The 21,316-nt window shown below is 52.0% G+C and overlaps 2 protein-coding genes across 13 annotated transcripts in view; both read left to right on the top strand.

The window, feature by feature from the left end:
* LOC123369342 (maestro heat-like repeat-containing protein family member 7) overlaps window positions 1–21,316 on the top strand; it is a 1,253,347-nt gene that overhangs the window by 97,502 nt on the left and 1,134,529 nt on the right. The window lies entirely within an intron of this gene.
* LOC123369354 (maestro heat-like repeat family member 5) lies at window positions 796–21,044 on the top strand. Of its 3 annotated transcripts, none has more exons than XM_045014869.1 (10): window positions 796–845; window positions 6,346–6,426; window positions 9,072–9,208; window positions 10,213–10,313; window positions 13,922–14,017; window positions 15,260–15,339; window positions 16,736–16,859; window positions 17,490–17,576; window positions 19,539–19,643; window positions 20,804–21,044. In XM_045014869.1, the coding sequence occupies exons 2-10, from the start codon at window positions 6,416–6,418 to the stop codon at window positions 20,969–20,971; spliced, it is 909 nt and encodes a 302-aa protein (XP_044870804.1). In that variant the 5' UTR covers window positions 796–845; window positions 6,346–6,415; the 3' UTR covers window positions 20,972–21,044. The 3 variants fall into 3 exon arrangements, with proteins under 3 accessions (XP_044870804.1, XP_044870803.1, XP_044870805.1); XM_045014868.1 differs by lacking the exon at window positions 796–845 and adding an exon at window positions 2,001–2,798; XM_045014870.1 differs by lacking the exons at window positions 796–845; window positions 6,346–6,426 and adding an exon at window positions 6,944–7,116.

The raw sequence follows: 21,316 nt of genomic DNA, 5'->3' as shown, positions 1-21,316 counted from the left end.
TTTTCCATACACCCATGTTGATTTGTATTAAATAAATTATCCTCTTTAATTCTTTATTAATTGAATCTTATACCAGCTGCTCCATTATCTTGCCTGGGATCGATGTCAGGCTGACAGGCCTGAAATTACCCAGGCCATCCCTTTCACCCGCTTTAACAATTGGCCCAACTGACTCTCCCTCTGGAGCGTATACGGAGCCTGGGCACTTAACCCAGGGCTGTGAGTCCACTAGGCAGCAGGGCACATGAAGCTGGGCATGGGCCAAAGTCCCTTCTGTGGTTCTAGCCAAGGTCACACAGGCTAGGAATTGAACCCTGCATCCCAGGCCTTAGCCCCCAGCCCACCCCACCCCTCTAGGTGCCCTGGGGGAGCGTGGGAAGGACGAAATCCCTGCAGCGATGTCTGTCTCCTGTTCTTAGCTGCAGGCCACAAGAGCCCTGTATGAGATCTTCCAGGAGCAGGCCTGCAGGCAGGAGGTGAAAGAGCTCTTCCCTCAGCTTTACATCTCTCTGCTCTTCCACATCACCTACACAGTGCAGTACACTGCTTCGCACGAGAAGGAGCATAACCAGGAGGACACGCCCACACCCCTCAGCCCCGTCAGGTACCGCCAGCCCGACACCCAGCCTGGGTTCTGCACCGTCGCCCGCAGGCATGCGGCAAGGCCTGGCCTGGGCTCAGTAACAAGAGGCTCGCTCTGCACACAGGTTCGCGGTGAAGGCCATGAAAGCTTTGCTTCGATGTGCTGGCTACAAGGACCAGGTCACCTTCATGATGAAGCAGGGCGGCTGGGACCTGCTCATGAGGTCCGACACACACCACAAAGGTGTCTGCCTGCTTGCCCGGTGAGTGCTGCCCAGAACTGATCACAGCAGCAGCTCCCCTCCCTGGCCCAGGACACGGCCACATTGCCTTCCCTGGTGGGTGAGACGCGGCTCCCAATCGCCTGCATGGAACAGGCCGCAGCCTCTGTGCTGTTGGCCAAGGGGTCAGTCGGCTACTTCTCCACCCTGCGCTGCCTGGCGTAAACCGCTTCCTGCGTGGCTCTGGCAGGCGTGGCTGGGCAAAGACAGCCTCCGCCATGTCTTTCCGCAGCGTTGGTGTAGCCCTGTCAGGCCCAGCACATGAGAGAGACAAGGTGGGGGAGGGAATGTCTTTGGTTGGCCCAGTGACTGTGGGTGAGAGAGAAGCTAACACAGAAAGCTCCAGCGCTTGTCTTGGGTGAATCTAAGATATTCTCTCACCCACCCTTCTGTCTCTCATCACCCAATCTCTGGGCACATGAGGAAGGCCACCAACCCCACTGACACCCTTCTTTGTCTGCAGTTCTCCTGCAGCCCCAGCACTACGTGCTCAGAGCTGGCCTCATGGAAGGGCTCCCTGTCGAGTGATTAAGGGTTTGGGTCTCTAGCTGTAAATAATAAAAAAAAAATCTATTGAAAAGGGCTTTGTGACTAACTGTGTTTCTGTTAGAATGTCTTAGTGGCCCTTAAGTGAACTAAAAGTTGTAAAGGACCATCTTGGTTTGTTTTCAAGGAGCTGTCTGTCTTTTAAATTAAAAAAAATATAGTTTTGAGAGCCTAGCTCTAGCTCAAAAAGCTGAAATGTATGTTGTAGAATGATGGGGGGGACGACCCTAAAAATCTGTTTATAATTTAAAAAAACAGGGATAGTTTAGATGTGTTTGAGTACAATAGAGCTGACCCACCCTGTTGAACTGGGTGAGGATGGTGAGCTTTGATTAATATGAAATGAAATAAAACCTCTGTAGTTCACAGATGCTATTGGACAGTTTAAGTTGGTTGTACTCTAGTAGACAGTTTAACTATAACCCCAGGAGTTGGTAGAATTCTATTGGACAGTTTAACCCCCAGGAGTTAGTTAAACACTATTGGACAGTTTAAATCAGGGGTTCTCAAACTGGGGATCGGGATCTTTCAGGGGTCGTGAGCTGCCAGCCTCCATCCCAAACCCTGCTTCGCCTCCAGCATTTATAATAGTGTTAAATATATAAAAAAGTGTTTTTAATTTATAAGGGGGGGGTCACACTCAGAGGCTTGCTATGTGAAAAGGGGTCACCAGTACAAAAGTTTGAGAACCACTGGTTTAAATATAACCCATGAGTTGGTTGAACGCTATGGGTCTCTCTTTCTAGCAACTCAAAGTCATTAAAATAATATATTTACAAAATAAACAAGGGTCTAATCAAAAACTGAAATGTTTCAAGGGTTCACAAACCTCCACAATACTTTAGAACAAGCGTTTGCGCTAAAGAAAATCAAACATGTAAAAGCTCTGGGTATTTGTAGGGTGCTTACTATGGTTGTGATATACCCAACAACCCCCAAATTTTAAGCATGAAAGAAAGATGCTTAAAAAACAAACAAGCCCCAGACATTCATTGATATCTGCAAGGGGCCCCACACTTGGGAATGGGTACAGTAATGTTAAGGATTGTTGTGTATGGTGATTTAATGTTTAATACTGTAAGAAGGCCCCAAAGAAAAATGTATTTTAACTACAAGAAAAAAAATTAGCCAAAAGCAGCCCAGTTGTGCAGACAACTTAATTCCTCCTGCCCAGATCACAAAAGGGAATGTTAGGGGAGGAGGGCCTAAAGTCCTTAAGTATCTATTAATTCAGAGTTGTGATGATCGAATCTACCTGCTAACTACAGACTTTTGAAATCTGTTTGAAACAAAGAGTTAGGCTGGTGTAAAAATCTCAGTTTTTTTGGAGACAGTTTCTGTTGAAAGAGGACAATCTTGAACTGAATTTCTGCTGGACTGCAAGAGGAGGTGTGCTCCCTGTTTTTAACTTTGAAAATATATAATACATAATGTCACTCTTTGGCCATTCTGTCCTTACTAAATAACGGCACCAATCTTATTACAGTGTGATCTGTTGTCTTTGTGTAAAATATACCCATTTAGGAAAAAAAGCTGAAATATATGTTGTAGAATCGTGAGAGGGGAACCTCCCTAAAAATCTGTTTACCATTTAAAAAAAACAGGGCTGGTTCAGATATGTTTGAGTACAATAGAGCTGACCCACTCTGTTGAACTGAATGGTTTTAACCACAACCCCAGGTTATAGCCAAAGTGACTGAGATAAACCACCCTTGTTGCCATCGGGATTAATGGTATAAGTGATCAGTAATTAAATTTGATGGGTGTACGCCCACAGTAAGAGAGGTGAGTGAGTGAGGATGGTGAGCTTTGATTAATATGCAACTGAAATAAAACCTCAGGAGTTCGCAGAAGCTATTAGACAATTTAACTATAACCCAGGAGTTGGTTCAATTCTATTGGATAGTTTAAATATGACCCCAGGAGTTGGTTGAAAGCTATGGACACTTGAAATATAACCTAGGGGTTGGTCGAATGCTATGGGTCACTCTTTCTAGCAACTCAAAGTCATTAAAATAATAATTTACAAAAATAAACATGGGTCTAACCCAAAACTGAAATGTTTCCAGGGTTCACAGACCTCCACAATACTTTAGAACAAGCGTTTGCGCTAAAGAAAATCAAACATGTAAAAGCTCTGGGTATTTGTAGGGTGCTTACTATGGTTGTGATACACCCATTTTATTTCAAAAACAGCCCCCAAATTTTAAGCATGAAAGAAACATGTTTAAAAAACAAACAAACAATCCCCAAGACATTCGTTGATATCTGCAAGGGGCCCCACACTTGGGAATTGGTAGAGTAACGTTAAGGATTGTTGTGTATGATGATTTAATGTTTAATACTGTAAGGCTCCCAAAGAAAAATGCTTTAATTAAAAGAAAAAAAAATTAGCCAAAAGCAGCCCAGTTATGCAGACAACTTAATTCCTCCTCCCCAGATCACAAAGGTGAATGTTAGGGGAGAGTAGGGTGACCAGATGTCCCAATTTTATAGGGAGAGTCCTGATTTAGGGGTCTTTTTCATATATAGGCTCCTGTTACCCCCCACCCTGATTTTTCACGCTTGCTGTCTGGTCACCCTACTCCTCCCCGAAAATGGAGGGGCCAAAATGGTTTTTAAAAGCAGTTTTGTTTTTATTCTGGAAAAAAAATAGTTTTGTTTTTTTAAATGGGGTTATTTGTCTTCTTAAAAGAGTTGGCTTTAATGTTTAAATTGCTAGCGTTTCAGGGGCCCAAGCTAGAGAGACTTGTGGGGGTTTAAAAATGCTTTCGGGGCCCCCTCACCTCAGGGGTGACTCCCGCCAACGGATCTCCGCCCCCCCCCCCACGCGTCTCCGCGCCCTGCAGAGAGTCTGGGCCCAGGCAGGGCAGCTCCGCACGTTGCCTCCGTCCCCCTCCCACACCAGCCCTGACCCTGCTGCCAGCCCATTGGCCGGGAACAGCAGCCAATGGCAGCTGTGGAGGGCGTTGCCAGAGCTGCCTGGCCACGCCTCCACAGCAGGGAGCCGCAGGCAGAAAGCAGGAGGAGCCTCTCACTGTCAGACAGACGCAGCCCTGGGGGTGGGGGAGCAGCAATGGGCACCCGGGGATGACGTTAAATACAAAGTTCAGAGGGGGTTTCCTTGGGGGGGCTATAGCAACCCACACAGAGCAGACCTGGGCTGCAGCTGGCTCTGTCCACCACTCCTCCTCACCCCACAGAGACCCACACAACCCTCTGCTCCCCAAAAAGACCCCCACTGGCCCCTGTGCCCCCATCACCCCTCACCAGAGAGCCTCCGCTTCTGCCTCCAGTGACACCTCCCCTCCCCCTCTGCTCCCTACAATCTCCCCCTTTGCCTTCCCCCTTCTCCCAAGTCCATTGGCCGGAATGCTCCCAACCACCAGGGCTAATGGGAGCTCCATCTGTATCTATTGGGTTTCCAGGAAATGGGGCGGGCGAGCCCGCCCCATGCTAACGGAACCCCCCCCAGCCTAAGGGGAGGTGCCACAGAGCCTCAGAAACCCACTAATTGCGGGGGACAACTAATAAAAGAACAGGGACAGGAGTGCGGTCAAAGGGTCATGAGAAGGGAGCCTGACGGTGACACCGAGCAGAGAACCCCGGACAGCGCCCACTGCTCCTCGAAGGCGTCAAGGGAGCCAGCGGACGCCGCCCAGAGGAACTCCGCCCGGAGACGTGAGCGGACTAAGGATCGGAAACAAGCCCCACAGTCGCAGGAGTCTCCATTAGCCAACCGCCTCTCCCTGGTCGCGTAGATGGCCATTTTTGCCAGGGCGAGGAGGAGGTTGACCAGGAGCTCCATCTGTAGCAGGGTGCCTGCTTGCAGATGCAGACCTCCCTGGCTGTTCCTCAACAGCCCAGGGAGGGGGAGCCACAGGTGAGCAAGCCCCTGTCATCATCATTGCAGGCCCAGCAATTCTCTGGGTATTTAATTTCACTTAGGCAAGTAATTCAGTCTTCTCTTTCTTTCCAGACAGTTTGTGGCTTTTCCTGTAAGAAAACTTACAATTTCTTTGCAAAGAAGTCCATTTATAGTTTTTCACTTGAAACTATAGTTGTTCATAAGCTCATTTATTTTGTTAACTCGGTTTCATAGGCAATTTTAAAAGTCACTTGAATTGTACCTAGTTTTTTCCACTGGTCCAAAACCACATGAAAGATGTGCGGATTTTTATTTCTGTGGGCCAAAGCACCCTAAGTAGAAATATAAATGTTGAAGCTAGAAAAGATGGGTAAGGGTCCCTTCAGGAAACTGTCCTCAAGTCATTCATTCTTCTGGGCATTCCATTTATTGTTCCCTCCTATAGTGATAGAGATCAGTGTTTCCGGAGGAGATGCAGAAAACTGGGGCAACCCTGCAGCAACTCTTCTCTACCCCTGTTCTCTGTCTGCTCCCTCTACCAGCCCCTTTGGTCTCCCTAGGATTCCCCCTACCATTACTCCTTCTCGGTTTCTTTCCCTGATGCTTCTCATGAAGTAAAGTTTGTCATTACAGCTTCTTATCTTTGTACTATATTTAATTTTGATGTATTTATTAAGTGTTAATTAATGCACTATGGGAGTCCCCCTTCAACCCTCTGTACAAATTGATCCCCTTCTTTCCATATGTTTTGCCCATAAGGTTTTCTGCAGCCCTAGGGCAGCCAGCAATAACCCCTGTGCCTTTGCAATGGGGTGAGGGAAGGTGACCGTGGGTTCCCTAGTTATGTGATTTGCAAGAAGTGTTATCATTACTCAGGGTACCAAATGTGTTTAAATGATATAAGTGCCTTGTAAAATCCCAAAGTAAGCTCATTTTCATTTTTCATGTAGTAATCTCATATACAGTCTACACATATATTTCATTATTAGTTTAATTTATTTTTATTGTTGTTATTAGCTAGATTACTGTTGGGTTTTTTTCAGTGTGAAAAATTGTGTGCTATTTTAGGCGTTGAATGACATGATACAGTGTGGCCAGCGTGTTGGGAAGACAATGGTGTTGGAACAGGAATGTCTCCATGCTGAATCTGTGAGTAAGCAGTCTGTGCTTCAGGGTCTGAGGACAGATTGGGTTACTGGTGTTCCAGAGCAGAACAGTTTTATGGCTGAACTCTTAAAGATGCAGGGGAGAGCAAGCCAGCTCTCAGCCTCAGACCCTTTGAATTTGTGTGGTATCTCTGTAAGACAAAGTCCAGCCTTGGAATCCATAGCAGCTAAGGAGGTTTTTTTTTTTTGGTTTGTTTTTGTTTTTTAAGAAAGATGACCCTTTATTTGAAGCGTGTGTCCCACCGGTTCCATTCACGCCAACAGGAGCAGCACGGTCCTCTCTCTCGTCTGAAGGAAACACGATACAGAGGGGGCGAGATCTAGAAGCTAATTAGGGAGTGACCCTCCCCACCCCCCTTTATTTGTACTGAGATAAGTCCATTTTTCTGCAGACACGCAGGCCCCACTAGGCCACCGCAGAGCCGGCGTGGGAATCTCTGCCGGCCGGCTCTCCGCCCCGCAGAGTGGGTCTGGAACGGGCTAAGTCTGAAGGCAGTTCTGCAGGATTGTAGATGAGATGCCATGGCTGGAACCCCACCCCCCAGACCACGCTGCTCTGACGGTCCACAAGCGGGTGGGGCTGCACAGGAGAGTGTCACTGCTGCTTCGACCGAGGCCATAGCCGGCTTGCCAGGGAGCCCAGGAAAAGCTGCTGCTTCTTGTTCTTGGAGAGGTCTGCGAGCCGCTGCTGTTCCTCCTGCTCCAGCTGAGACTGCCTGCGTTTCTAGTGTTTGTGTTAATGCAAATTACCTGGCTGGCAGGGAGAAGAAAGACTTGCTAATAGCTGTTAGCAAACAGAGCCCACCCCATCAGCCAGTGAATTCTGTTAAGCAAGAGAAATCAGGGTTTAATCCTGCAGGACAAGGAGGAAAGAAAAAACTGAACTTTGCAAAGGGAAGCCACAGGTTAACCCTAAAATGCCCAAACCCCAATGGTATTGAGCCAAAGGTGTGGTGTGACAAACATGATTGCAGCGCCCTGTGTGGAACTGCAGCTGGGCCCTCCAGAGCCGAGCTGCTGCTCCTCCTCTCTGCTGGCCAGCCAGCCGCAGCTCCTCAGCACCTGCCCGCTCAGCCCCACCTCAGTGCGCCTGCCTCCCCAATCTCCTCCCTGGCACTGCACCTCGCCCCCGGCACCTGGCATGTCAGTACCCAGCGGGGCCGGGAGCCAAGCGCCCTGGGAGCCATCTGTAAGGGGCTGAGTCCCTCCTGTGCTGGGCTCCAGCCAATCCACAAGCCAGGAACTGGCCTTGTGACTCCCAGAGCAGCTATATCAGTCTCACAGCAGCAGCTCAGTCTGCTCAACATCACTCCAGGGCCAGGAACTTGCTCCTGCCTGACAAAGGCAACAGTCTGAGCCTGCTCCAGCCTTGTTCCTAGTCCTACTCCAGTCCTGGTCTCCCTCCAGTCCCCATTCAGGAGACACAGCGTGGGGGGAATCGGGCTGTGTCTGTACAATGTCTAGCACCGCGGGGCCCTGATCCCGGACTGAGCCCTCTGGGCAATACAGAAATACAAAGGAGAACAGCAGGGCTGGAGGATTTACAGGCTCCTTGTGAGGAGGGCTGGTTGGGTTGAGCCCGCAGTGAGTCCACAGTAACACAGAGCTGTGCTAGTGATGGAAGATCTATTTCGTCTTCCCTACCTAGCACAGTTCATAACTTAGCACTGACCAGCTGCAAGGATCCTGGTGGGCGCTGGTATGGCTGTAGCAGCAGATTCAACGTTCGGGAAAAGCAAGATCTGTGCAATAGGCAACGTTGTTCCATCTGGGCACCAGCCAGCTCCTGTGCCCCAGAGAGCTCCCACAGCTCACACTGAACCAGGGACAAAGGGGGCAGGAGGTTGGAAGAGAAGGTGCCAGCCTGGGACCCAGGAGACCCATGGCCATTTCCCAGCTCTGCCAGAGATAGTCTGCGTAGCCTTGGGCAAGTCCCTTATTCCCTCTGTGCCACAGTTCTCTGTCTGTTCAGTGAGGGTAGCAGCCAGGCCCTGCCCTGCAGGGGGCGGTCAGGATAAATGCAATTGAGGTTGGGCAGGTTGGAAGAGAAGGTACCAGCCTCCCTGCTGCTCTCCCACCTTCTGCTCCTGCCCTTTCACGGGGGTGTGTGAGCAACTCCTGCTGCTCATGAGCCCGCCCCAGCTGCCCCACCCCCCTGGCCTCACCCACCTGGGAACTGCCATGGCCCCAATATTCCTGGGGGAAGGGATTAGGGTAATTTCCCTGGGCAGGAAGAATCCTGAGTGGCTGGATCCAGCCTGTCTGCTGTGCAGCTTGTGAACCAGCAGAAGGAGAGGTGGGAGTGACCTGGGGAGGCCGTTTGGCCTGCGGGATGGGGTGCTGGCCTGGGCATCCGGAGACCTGGGTTCTAATCCTGCTTGTCCTGCTGACTGGCTGGGTGACTTTGAGCACATCCCTTCACTTGTTTCTCTGCTGGCTGCCTTGGCTAGTTAGAGTCTGAGCCCTACAGCCCAGCGATTGTCTGCAGCACCTGGTGCAACAGGGCCCTGATCTCAGCTGGCATCTGTAGGCGCTGGTGGAACAGAAATAATTGGGCTGGTCCTGATGCTGAACGGGGCAGTCGCCTCTCGTCACTCACAAGCAATGCCTTGTCCTGGCTTCTTGCAGGATGGCTGAAGAAGCCCCCAAGGACCCCTCAAAGCCCATCGGTGCCTGTGAGGAGACGAAACCTCCCCAACGGAAGAGTTGGCAAAAGAGCCCACAGCAGAAGCAGGAGCTGTGTGTGCCTCAGCCCTTCCGTGCCGGTGAGTGGGTACCTCCTGGGTGGGCAGAGGGGGCTGCAGAAATGGCCGGGGCCATGGCCCTGCATTGTGGTGGGGCCTGGCCCCTCTGGGGGTTGGGTGGCAGGACCAGTGTGTCACTGGGGGAGAAGACTCCATAGACCTTGTATTGCTCTGAGCTGCCATGAGATGGAGAGACAGGAAAACCCCGGCAGGGGGGAATGGCCCCTCCTGCTGGCAGCAGCTGCAGCCTCTAGAGCTGATTGGGGCATTAGAAACGGCGGCCGAAGCATCAGGTGGAGACTGACTGAATCGCCCACCCTGATCTGTCACGCTGCAGGGTTGGAGGATATTTTCCACCCGTTGAAGGGGATGCTCAGTGCAGGGTGGGTTGTTAAAGCCTAGGATGGCAGGGCGCCGGCTAGAGCATAAGATGCCCTCTGGTGTTGCAGCCCCATCTGCTGGCTCCTTTGTTGCATGTCCCAGCACAGGGCATTTGGGGGGGAGTGTTGATGATGGGAGCCCAGTGCCTGCCCAGGTTACACCCGATGGCTCTGGCTGGCTGTTGGTGGCAGGAGAGGCAGTCAGAACAAGCAGAACGGGCAGGCTCTGGGTACCCATATCTCACACAGACTGGGCAACTGTTCCCTCTCCTACACGAGGACCAGAGCAATTCACTGCCAGTCCCTCTGCCCCCTCCAGCAATGGCCTGGAGAGTTGGGACACCACTCATGGCCTGACATCATCCCTCCTTCCAGATGTGACGCTCCCCAAGTCCCCAGACTGAGCCTGCATGGTGGGCGGGGAAGTGGGTTGGCTGTTGGGAACCAGGGCTCTGACTGGATCTTTGCTGGGCTGGGCAGCAAAGAGGTGGGGAAGCCAGGAACCGCTGTGCCAGACCCTGCTGTGCATCGGGGCTGCTCCCCTGCTGGGGCGGAAGTGAGAGGTAAGGGTTTTCTCTAAGATCTCTGTCACCCAGCCTGCAGCATGGAAGACCCAGGTATTACCACTGCTCTGTCTTTGATCAGATTCACCATCCCCTTGTAACGCCTCCTGCTTTATGAGGCCAGACTCAGAGGAGAAAGAGGCCCTGGATTACATCAACGCCTTTCTCACGAGCAATGAACAGGTACTAAGAGCCCTCCTCTGACCTGTCAGCTAGTGCCCTGTCCACATGCACCATCCGCCCTTCTCCGGGAGATGCATGGATTCTAAGGCCAGATGGGACCACTGTGACCTCCTGTATAACACAGGCCAGTGACCAGCCGCCAAATAATTCCTGTTTAAACTAAAGCATCTTAAAAATGTCCTGCCTTGAGTTACAAAAGGTCACCCACCATGCCACTTCCCAGTTGTTCCAATGGTCTATTACTTTCTCTGTTAAAAAGGCGTGCCACCCTGCTTGTGTTAAAAACGTACATTTCCAGTTTGAATTTGTCTACTTTCAATTTCCAGCCCCTTTGAGGTGCCACCTGATGTACTGGGATACCACTGAGCCCGCCTGTTCTGCCAGCCTGGGCCCCCTTTACCTTGTCTTGCTGGGCTTGCGCAGGGCCACCCAGAGGGGGGGGACAAGTGAGGCAATTTGCACCAGGCCCCGGGCCACGCAGAGGCTCCCACAAGAATGTCGGAGGCTCCCTCCGCCTGCCCCCATCCCCCGGCACCTCAGCGCACCGCCTCCAGGAGTGGCCCTGGACAGAGCTAAAGCAGCGTGGCTCGTGTGGGGCCTGAGCTCCTCCCACTTGGAGCCATGTGGTAAGGGGGCGGGGCCTGAGCACCTCCCGCTCGAGCCGCATGGTAAGGGGGCGGGACTGAGCTCCTCCCACTCAGAGCTGCGTGGTAAGGAGGCATGGCCTGAGCACCTCCTGCTCAGAACCACATGGTAAGAGGGTGGGGCCTGAGCGCCTCCTGCTCAGAGCCCCATGGTAAGGGGGCGGGGCCTGAGCACCTCCCGCTCAGAGCCGCATGGTAAGGGGGCGGGGCTGTGAGCTCAGGTCCCGATGGAGCCAGGCTGCTGCAGTGCTGTCCAGGGGCCAGGAAAGCTCCTGGACGCGGCGCGCTCTGAGGCTCTGGGAGAGGTGGGAGTAAGCAGCATGGTAAGCCCCTCTGAGCTGGACACCCTCCTGACACGCCCCCAGCCCTGAGCCCAGCTCCTCACCCAGCCCTGGGCAACAGCAGCGCCACCCCCAGGCAGCGCCAGCCCATTGGCACCAACCATCACCATCACCCAGCGACAGCCCATTATGTAATTGCAAATGTATACATACTGTCAAGGTTCCTTCCCCACTCTGAACTTTAGGGTACAGATGTGGGGACCTGCATGAACACCTCTAAGCTTAACTACCAGCTTAGATCTGATTTTGCTGCCACCACTCCTAAATACTAACTCCCTTCCCTAGATAGTCTTGAGAGACTTCTTCACCAAGTCCCTGGTGAACACCAATGCAACCCCTTGGATCTTAACACAAGGAGAATTTAACCATCCCTTCTTTCCCCCACCAATTCCTGGTGAGTCCAGATCCAATCCCCTTGGATCTTAAAACAAGGAAAAAATCAATTAGGTTCTTAAAAAGAAGGCTTTTAATTAAAGAAAGAAAGGTAAAACTCATCTCTGTAAAATCAGGATGGAAAATAACTTTACAGGGTAATCAGATTCATAGAGCCCAGAGGAACCCTCTAGCCTTAGGTTCAAAGTTACAGCAAACAGAGGTAAATCCTCTTAGCAAAAAGGAACATTTATAAGTTGAGAAAACAAAGTTAAATCTAACACGCCTTGCCTGGCTGTTACTTACAAGTTTGAAATATGAGAGACTTGTTCAGAAAGATTTGGAGAACATGGATTGATGTCCGGTCCCTCTTAGTCCAAAGAGCGAACACCACCAAAACAAAGGGCACAAACAAAAGCCTCCTCCCCGCCCCAAGATTTGAAAGTATCTTGTCTCCTTATTGGTCCTTTGGGTCAGGTGTCAGCCAGGTTACCTGAGCTTCTTAACCCTTTACAGGTAAAAGGATTTTAGTGTCTCTGCCGAGGAGGGATTTTATAGTATTGTACACAGGAGGGCAGTTCCCTTCCCTTTATAGTTATGACACACACATTAAAGCATTGAATGTTTTAAAATCATGTATTTCGTGTATACCTCTACCCCGATATAACACTACTCCAATATAACACGAATTCGGATGTAACGCGGTAAAGCAGTGCTCTGCGGGGGGTGGGGCTGCGCACTCCAGTGGATCAAAGCAAGTTCGATATAATACGGTTTCACCTATAATGCGGTAAGACTTTTTGGCTCCACAGGACAGCGTTATATCGAGGTAGAGGTGTATTTTCAAATTATTAAAAATTAATTTTTGAATGTATTTCACTGGTTATTTTTTACATTTCCAAATACATGACACTATAGTATTGCAACTATTTTTTTATGGAAGGGGTCCCTGAAATTGCTTTGCCCCAGCCCCCCGAATCCTCTGGGCAGCCCTGGGCTCAGTTCACAAGCCACTTTCAGCCATACACTCAGGCAGGGCCACGCCCAGCTGCAGAAAGACACAGACCCTGAGATCAGCTCTGGGAAGACTCAGCTGAAGGGGCTTGTCCCAGTACTCTGGTGCCCACCTCCTTTGGAGTACAGACCCAAAGGTTTTATGAAATTTGCCTCCTCCCTTGATGTGGAGAGAGGCATGCACAACTCTTTGCCCCTCCCCCCAGTTACTAATTGTACACACTGGGTTATGGGATAAACAAGAAATAAGATTCTTAACTACAAGAGGTAGATTTTAAGTGGTTCTAAGAGATAGCAAACAGAACAAGGCAGATTACCTTAGTAAATAAACACAACATACAAACTAAGCTTTCCACACTAGATAGATAGGATCTACACTAGCAAATTCTCAGGCTGGCAGATTCTTAAGATTCTTTGCTGTGCAGCTTGGATTTCCCAGGTTTTCTTACACAGGTTAGGAATCTCTCTCCAGCCTGAGACCATCACTTCTCATAGTTCAATCTTTGTCCCTCAGGTGTTTCCAGGTGTCTTATTGCAGGGAGCGTGAGGTCCCCCCGATGTCATTGTTCCCCTTTTATCTCCTCTTCCACCTGCTGGAAAACTCTTTTGCTGCGACCTGGGTCCAACAGTTCCCACTGTGTAGCGTTATCTCGAAGAGGTTTCTATGCTGTTTGTGTGCATTTCCTCAATAAGCCATTGTTTGGCATTTTTACTGTTGTATCTGATAGGCTGTTTTGAACCTCACAACGTGTTTCAGGAACACATACATAGCTGAACTTCATAACTGCACATACAGCGATAGCACATACAATCCAACGAGACATTAATGTCTAGCAGATAAAGACTTTTACAATACCTTACAATATGTACTTTGTACAAAACATATCCTAATGACATGACAGTGGCGAATATTGGGGTGTCAGGGTGTCCCACCCAGATGTTCCTCCCACTCTGTCAAGCCCCTACTAACACTGTCTGGCTGCTTAGCTGCCATGTTGCAGTTCCTCTCTGGACACCTACCCCGTGAGATCTGCTCCCTCTCTGGTCCGGTTTCATACAGAGCTGCCCTGCCCTGCCCTCCCCAGATAGTCACTCCTGTTGCCAGATGAATGGCCTTCTGCCATTTGGGATATCAAAGCCTGAGCAGCACTGGGGGGAAGCTTTCTGACATCTCTTCCACTAGCAGCTCCTTTCCACGCTAACCTTCCTGTTTGTGTCTAATCTCTGCGGGGCGTAGGACGAGGCCAAGAAACTCAAGTTCTTGGATTCCATCAGCACCCTCAGCAGCCTGCCTGCTTTTATGGACAAAGGCCTGCTAGTGGAGAAGATAAAGGTGAGTAAAACACACACTGGGGCTGTGTTACTTGGCGGGTTTAGTGACTGGCCTGGAGATCTTTGCAGATTTGTCGAACTTCAGCTGCCAATCATTGGATCGAGTCAGACTGAAGAGCCCATTATCCAGTATTTGCTTCCCCTGTAGGTACTTACAGACTGTCATCAAGTCACCCTGTAACTTTCTCTTCGTTAAGCTGAACTGATTGAGCTCCTTGAGTCTCTCACTATCAGGCATGTTTCCCAGTCCTTCAGTCACTCTTGGGGCTGTTCTCTGACCCCCCTCCAATTTATCAACATTCTCCTTGAATTGTGGGCACCGGACCCGGACACAGGATCCCAGCAGCGGTCGCACCAGTGCCAAATACAGAGGGAAAATAACCTCTCTAACAACTGGAGATTGCCCTGTTTGTACATCCCGGGATGGCATTAACCCTTTTGGCCCCAACTTCGCACTGGGCGCTCATGGGCAGCTGATTACCATGACTGCCAAGTCTTTTCCAGAGTCACCGCTTCCCAGGTTAGAGCCCCATGCTGTGGGTGTGGCCTGCCGTCTTTGTTCCTAAACATATAACTGTATTGAAACGTAGATTGTTCCCTTGCACCCAGCTTCCCAAGTCACCGGGTCGCTCTGTGTACGCCAGTCTCCCTGCCCAGAGCCCCAACACTCCGCAGTCAGTGCCCACTAGGGAACTAGCAACAAATCTGCTCCGTAGATTTGGAAAGTCTTTGCTCTCCAGCGCTGCAGAAAGCTTTCCAGAGCTAACCTCCCTTCCCTGAACGTGGGACAGCGTGGGCTGGTGGGTGGTCCAGTGGGCTGGGCTCAGCACACCGGGGTTCTACTCCCAGTTCTGCAGTAAGACCTTGGGCAAGTCACTTCCCCCTCTGTGCCTCAATTTCCTTCCCATGCCTTGTCTCGTCTAGTTAGCTCGTGAGCTCTCTGGGGCAGGGACTGGCTCTCACTGTGTGTGTGCAGCACCGGGCACAAGGGAGCCTGATCTCAGGTGGAGTCCTTGGGTGCTAATGCTGATGGAGCCTTTGCAGAGCACTGGCACGTGACACTGGGACACTGAGCACAGGCCCTGCACTGCGCTCCCTGGCTGGAGCCCTGCACACCATCAAGCCTGCAGTAGGACGACCTGGCTGCTGAGCCCACGTGTTGCAGGCCCTGCGCTTTGCTCCCCTGTCGGAGCCTTGCAGGAGCTTGGAGCCCAGCTGGCATTTCCCCACATTGTCTCCTCAGGAGCTGATTGATCACGAGTCCGTCGACTCCCTGACCGGCGTGATGCGTCAGCAAGCAATGCTCGCCATCATGAAGCTGAGGTACCCAGCCTGCCCGGCCCAGCCCCAGCCAGTGCTACATGCAGCCAGACATGCCAGCCACTTGGCATGGCCAGTTTTCCAGGGCATTCCCCCCTCTGCTCCTCCCCCATTTTCTGATTCCCCCAGGAAATGTGGCACCAGATGATGGTGCTGGTGCATGTGGACTGGCACCAGTGGGTAGGTGGTGGAGGATCCTTCGGTGCCTGGTGACCTCTCCACGTGGCCTTATGAAGATATGGTGGAGGGGGTGTGGAAGGCAGGACCGGTCCCCTCTGAGGGGAGAGGGGCAGTTAGGTGCTGCTGGAGCGGAGCGATTGGAGTCAGTGCCAGCTGCGTCACACTGGCAGCTCAGCGACTCCCAGTGGCTGAGAGGCTGGGCAGGCTGAGCCCTGGCACTTGGCACTGCCTGTGCCATGGGGGGCTCTCTCTCAGTGCCGCTAGTGCCCTGCTCTGAGCTTCCCAGAAGCCTGCCCATCAGGCATCTGGAAGGTGATGGATGCTGCGGGCTGGAGCTGGGCTCTCGCTGTTGGCTCAATTAGTTCCCCAGGAATGGGAAGGGGAGGTGGGGCAGGAGCTGGAGCAACTCTCCCCACTGAGCACTGGCTTCCTGACAACGGGGCAGGCAACGGCATTGGCCATGATCGCATCTCTGCCGGGGTGAGAGGGGGCGGGATTTGCGTCAGCACTGGGCGTAGCTGTTCCTCACTCGCTGCTGCCTGCCACGAGGGGCGCGGCTCTGTCCTGCAGGGGCAGCTCAAGTAGTCACCTGGCACCTCATTGCATGTGCTGGGGCCATGCTCTGGCAGTGGGGGTGAAGAGGTTAATGCTGTCTGGGCTGTCCCCACCTTCCTGCCCCCCTGCACACAGCTGTGTGCCCTGTCCAGCAGGCTGAGAGCAATGGGCAGGGGCAGGGCTTAGATCCCTGCTTCGGTTCTGCCCGGCTGCGGGCTGATGCAGCATCTCTCTGCTGGCCTGGACTGTGCAGCCGCAGTGCAGACGGCTGTGGTGGGAGGGTCTCCTGCCCCCAGCGGGGCAGGACTGGCAGGCTCCTCTGCACTGTGGCCGCTGGGTTCAGAGGCGCTTTGGTGCCAGCAGGCTCTAGTCTCCCGTCCATGCCATTTGCAGGATGTTGTTTCTCGGTGAAGCGCAGCGATCTCTGCCCCAGCCGGTGAGTGCTGGTGGGGTCACAGCAGACAGCTGCAGGCTACACTAAGTCCCTGCCTGCTGGTATGAGAGAAGGCAGCACCAACTCCTTCCACCCCCCCTTGGCCTGTTCTCATCTGCCACCTGCCAGCTGGAGCCCCCGCAGGTGTTTCCATGTCCTGGGAGCCTGAGGGCAATATTAGCACATCAGTCCCGCCTCAGACCCCAAATCCGCATGTGTCTCTTCTCTTAGCAAAATGAAGCTACCGTGGCTGGTCCTGACACGACCCAGCCTGCTCGCCACCTGCTTCTCCAGCATCTTCTCCCTGCCTCCAGCACACACCATGGAGGAGGTGGAGGCTGCTCTCTGCACCAAAGTAAGCCCCAAACCGGCCATGTTGAGCCGTCCCAAACCGAGTGGGAATCCTGCCACTCGCTCGTGTACTGTCCCCTAGGTTACCTGGCACTGGCATAAGAGTGTAATGATCACAGCTCCCCGACAGGACTTCAGCACAGGACCTGCAGCACCAAAGCACAGGCCCCAAAGCACAGGCCCAGATAAAGGAGTAACTCCCTCCTAGGGTAGCAGTAGTAGGCATTTATCCTTCACATGCACCGACAATTAGTGGGGAACAGACACTCCCTTCACAAGCACATTCATCCCCCATGCGTGGCTGGGGGCACAGGCCTGAGATCGGCTGCTTCAGGTGCACATAGGCCAGGGGAGCCGAAGCTTGGCTGGAAATCTGCCCTCCAAATGTGGAGTCCTGTCTGACTCTCCCAGTGGGATAGACTGTGTGCAGTGGGCTTTCTGGGGAGAGCAAAGACAGGTGGGGCCCTGTTGCCAGGAGGAGTTTGTAGTAGGTCCCCTGCGGGTACAAGTGAGTGGGTGAGCTGTAATACCAGGGGCTGCTATGACCTGGGGGGGTGTCACACGCTAGGGCATTGGTTCATCACCTGGCTGGGTAACTCCACTTGCTCTGGTTTCTCCTCTGCTCTGCACGCAGACTCTGAAAACCATGGATGAGATGCTGAAGGCCTTGGTGTGCAAGGATCAGGAGCCCAACCTTCTGGCGCTGCAAATCATCTTGAAGGTCTGGAGGCGTGGGGGCAGGAAGGGGACTAGTTCTGTAGCTGGGGTGGGGCTCAGGGACCAAGGCTCTGTTTAATCCCAAGCATGGGACACCCCCGTGCCTTCGGCTCCTCAGAGTACGTTCTCTACAAAGGTTCTTGGGCTGGAGGGCCAAGTGCCCCCACTATATCTGAAAAAGTCTGTATGGGGTGGGGGTGGAGGAGCGTGGGCGGGATCTGCTGTGTTCTCCACTGAGCCCCAATGTGAACCTGGTATTCCTTTGTGTTCACCATGGGCCCCACCAACCTGGCCAGAGCCCGGAGCTAGATTCCCCCAACATTCTAGTTCTGGGGCCACAGGAAGTAGATTCTGTGGGTCGTTTGTGCTCCCAAAAGAGGGAAATGTCCTTGACAGAGATTCGGTCTCCTCGATCCCAGAACCTGGGAAGAGGGAATCACAGAAGTGCAGGGCTGGAAGGGATCTCAAGAGGTCATCTACTCCACCCCCTGCACTGAGGTAGGGCCAAGCATTCCTAGACTGTCCCTGTTGAGTGTTTGTCCAGCCTGTTTTTTAAAACCTCCATGATGGGGAGTCCACCACTTCCCTAGGTAACCTGTCCCAGTGCTTAGCCACCCTTAGACTTTTTCCTAATATTTAACTTAAATCTCCCTTGCTGCAGATTAAGCTCATTACTTCTTGTCCTACCTCCAGGGGACATGGAGAACAATTTGTCACCATCCTCTGTATAACAGCCCTTAACGTATTTGAAGACTGTTACAGGTGCCCCCAATGTCTTCTCAAGATGAAACATGCCCAGTTCGTTCAACCTTTCTTCACAGGTCAGGTTTTCCAAACTGCTGATCATTTTTGTCGCTGTCCTCTGGACTGGCCCCAGTTTGTTCACATCTTTCTTAAAGCATGGTGCCTGCAACTGGACACAGAGCTCCAAGCTATCACAATTCAGAATGGCATTTCCCTTTTTCACAACAGCATCACACTGTTGATTCATATTCAGTGTGAGATCCATGATAACCCCCAGATCCTTTTCTGCAGTACTGCCACCTAGCCGGTTATCCCCCACTTTGTTTTTATGCATTTTTCCTTCCCTAAGTGTGTTACGTCACTTTTGTTTTGACTGAATTTTATCTTGTTGACTTCAGACCAACTCTCCAATTTAGCAAGCTGATTTTGAATTCTAATCTGTCCTCCAAAGTGCTTGCAACCCCTCCCAGCTTGGTGTCATCCGCAAACTTTACAAGCATCCTCTCTTTTCCGTTAACCAAGTTCTTAATGAAAATATTGATTAGTACTGGACCAGGCACACCCCTGGGGGACCCCACTTGAGACACCCTCCCAGTTTGCTAGCGAGTCAGTGATAATTCCTCTTTGAGTATGGTCTTTCCATCAGTTGGACGCCCACCTTATAGTAATCTCATCTGGATCAGACTGGCTTAGTTTGCTTATGAGAATGTCTTGTGGGACTGTGTCAAAAGCCTTACTAAACTTCATATACATCATCATATACTGCCTGCCTCCATCCACTAGGCAAGTAACCCTGTCAAAGAAGGAAATTAGATTGGTTTGGCATGGTTTGTTCTGGACAAATCCATGGTGCTATTCGTTATTACCCTATTATCTCCTCTAGATTCTTACATACTGTTTAATAACTTGTTCAGTATCTTTCTGGGTACCAAAGTTAGGCTGACAGGTCTATAATTCCTTGGGGCCTCCTTGTTCCCCTTTCTGAAGACAGGTTCTGTGTCTGCCCTTCTCCAGTCCTTTGGGACCTCAGCCCTCCTAAAGGTTCAGCGATTGCTTTGCCTAGCTCCATCTAGGGTGAATATCATGAGGCTCTGCCAACTTGAATACATCTAACTGACCTCAATTGTCATTTATCTGTTCTCTCCCTAGTTTAGCCTGTATTCCTGCCCCCTTGTTGTTAATATTGTGTTAAGCATCTATTGTCCCAATTTGTTTCTCTCAGGTCCTGCTCCCCTGGACTACATCCAAGGAGGTGCATGAGCGGCTGAGGGCAGTGGGAAGGATCACCTGGCTTATGGAATTCATGGGGTCTCAGTGCAAATTCCAGGTGAGCAGCCTGTGACCCTGGCCACCTCCTAACTACACTGAGCAGCCTCGTGGTGCAGCACGCCCTGGCATGGAAAACGCAGGCCTAGAATAGTGACTTAGCAAGATCCTCAGTAGGAGTCCAATCTAACGAGCCCTGATGTCGATGGGTCTGTCCTCTGACTCCAGTGGGATTTGGGTCGAGTCCCATCATTCTGTCTCCAAGGACTCTCCCCGCTGTTCCCCTAGCACCAAAGTCTGCTCCGAAGGGTCAGTGCATTTACACAGGATTGCCCTGACAGCAGCCTCCGAACCCAGGTGTCTGTTCACCCCCTTTGTCAGACGCCTGTGGGATGCTTTGGCATCAGCTCCTGCCAGGCTGCCAGATGAACGCCCCTTGCTCTGCATGCTCAGGGCCATTGAGCTGCTCCAGCTGCTCCATCCCCCCTATGGAAGGGCTTCCCCTCTGGCAGCTGGAGGGGGTCGCTCGGATGATGTGCCCCCAGAGGCTGGGTCAGCAGAACAGAATGAGGGAGGTGGGAGGGGACACAGTGAAAGGGATGGGCGGGGCCAAAGGCGCCAGAGAACTGGGGAGTGGGAGTGGGGAGGCTGTGCAGACCCCGGGAGAGGAGGGCAAGGGGCTTGGTGCCAGGTGGGGAAGAGCAGGGAGCCAGTGCAGGGGCTGCAGGAGGGGGAGACGAGAGGACAAGGCTGCAGGAGAGAGCCGGCAGGAGAGAGCAGGCAGGCTGGGGATGGCGCGGAAAGGGAGGGCTCTGGGGAGCTCCAGGATGGAGTGAGAGAGGCAGAATGCAGAGCAGAGGAGTCCAAGGTGACCCCAAGCTCCTGGGCCTGAGGTCAAAGAAGGGAGGGGGATGGCAGAAGGGGCTGGGATTAGGAACTTGCCCTTGAGATGGAGACTGGACGTTAGTTCATTCGTTACCTGGGTCCCCACTCGGGGGTAACGTTTGCTGACTTTGCTGCCCAGATTTCTCCATCCCTGCTGAGCTTTCCTCAGCCCCTGGTGATGGGCCCCACAGCTCCTCCTGCTCTCATTGTCTCCAGTCTCTCTGCGGTGGCCTCTGCCTCCCCCTGTTCTAACCCACTGCTAGGGCAATGCCAGGGGGACTCGCTGCGCTAGGTCTGCAGGGGCGAGTGACTCCCTTTGCTCCCTCTCTCCGTCAGGAAGTGGAGGAGTTCAGCGTCCTGGGCCAGCTGGTGGGGTGTCTCACTCTGTGCTGTGCGGAGCTGGAGCAGGAGATCTGGCAATTGGCTGTGGAGGGCCTTCACCACGTCTACTCCTTCATGCTGCAGCTAAAATGTAAGAGCACTGGAGACCCTTGTCCTTCCTAAATACACTGACATGGGGTTTCCAACATGAAAAACATATTTATTGAACACTTCCACCTTTTCTGCAACCTTTTAAACAGTCTCCATCTAGTAATGAGCCTACACCACTGCTATGATTTCTTTTGTTCCTAATACACGTTTTTTAAAGAAATCCTCCTTATTATCCTTAGTCCTGCAAGCCATGGAGTTTACCCTGATGTTTACCCTCTATCCATATTCTACTCTTCATAACTCACATAAGAATGGACATACTGAGTCAGACCAATGTTTCATCTAGCCCAGTATTGTGTCTTCAGATAGTGGCCAGTGCCTCATGTTTCAGAGGGAATGAACTGAACAGGGAAATTC

The sequence above is a fragment of the Mauremys mutica genome, chromosome 4 (genome assembly GCF_020497125.1).
Source record: "Mauremys mutica isolate MM-2020 ecotype Southern chromosome 4, ASM2049712v1, whole genome shotgun sequence".
NCBI lineage: Eukaryota > Metazoa > Chordata > Testudines > Geoemydidae > Mauremys > Mauremys mutica.
Note: the sequence above shows the minus strand (reverse complement) of the source record. Positions and strands in the feature narration are given on the sequence as shown.

Bases quoted from the DNA above. Each gene is read 5' to 3' on its own strand.
- LOC123369354 (XM_045014869.1), top strand. The intron at 14,018-15,259 runs GTGAGTAAAACA...TTGTCTCCTCAG, and splicing joins TGCTAGTGGAGAAGATAAAG to GAGCTGATTGATCACGAGTC. The intron at 16,860-17,489 runs GTAAGCCCCAAA...CTCTGCACGCAG, and splicing joins AGGCTGCTCTCTGCACCAAA to ACTCTGAAAACCATGGATGA.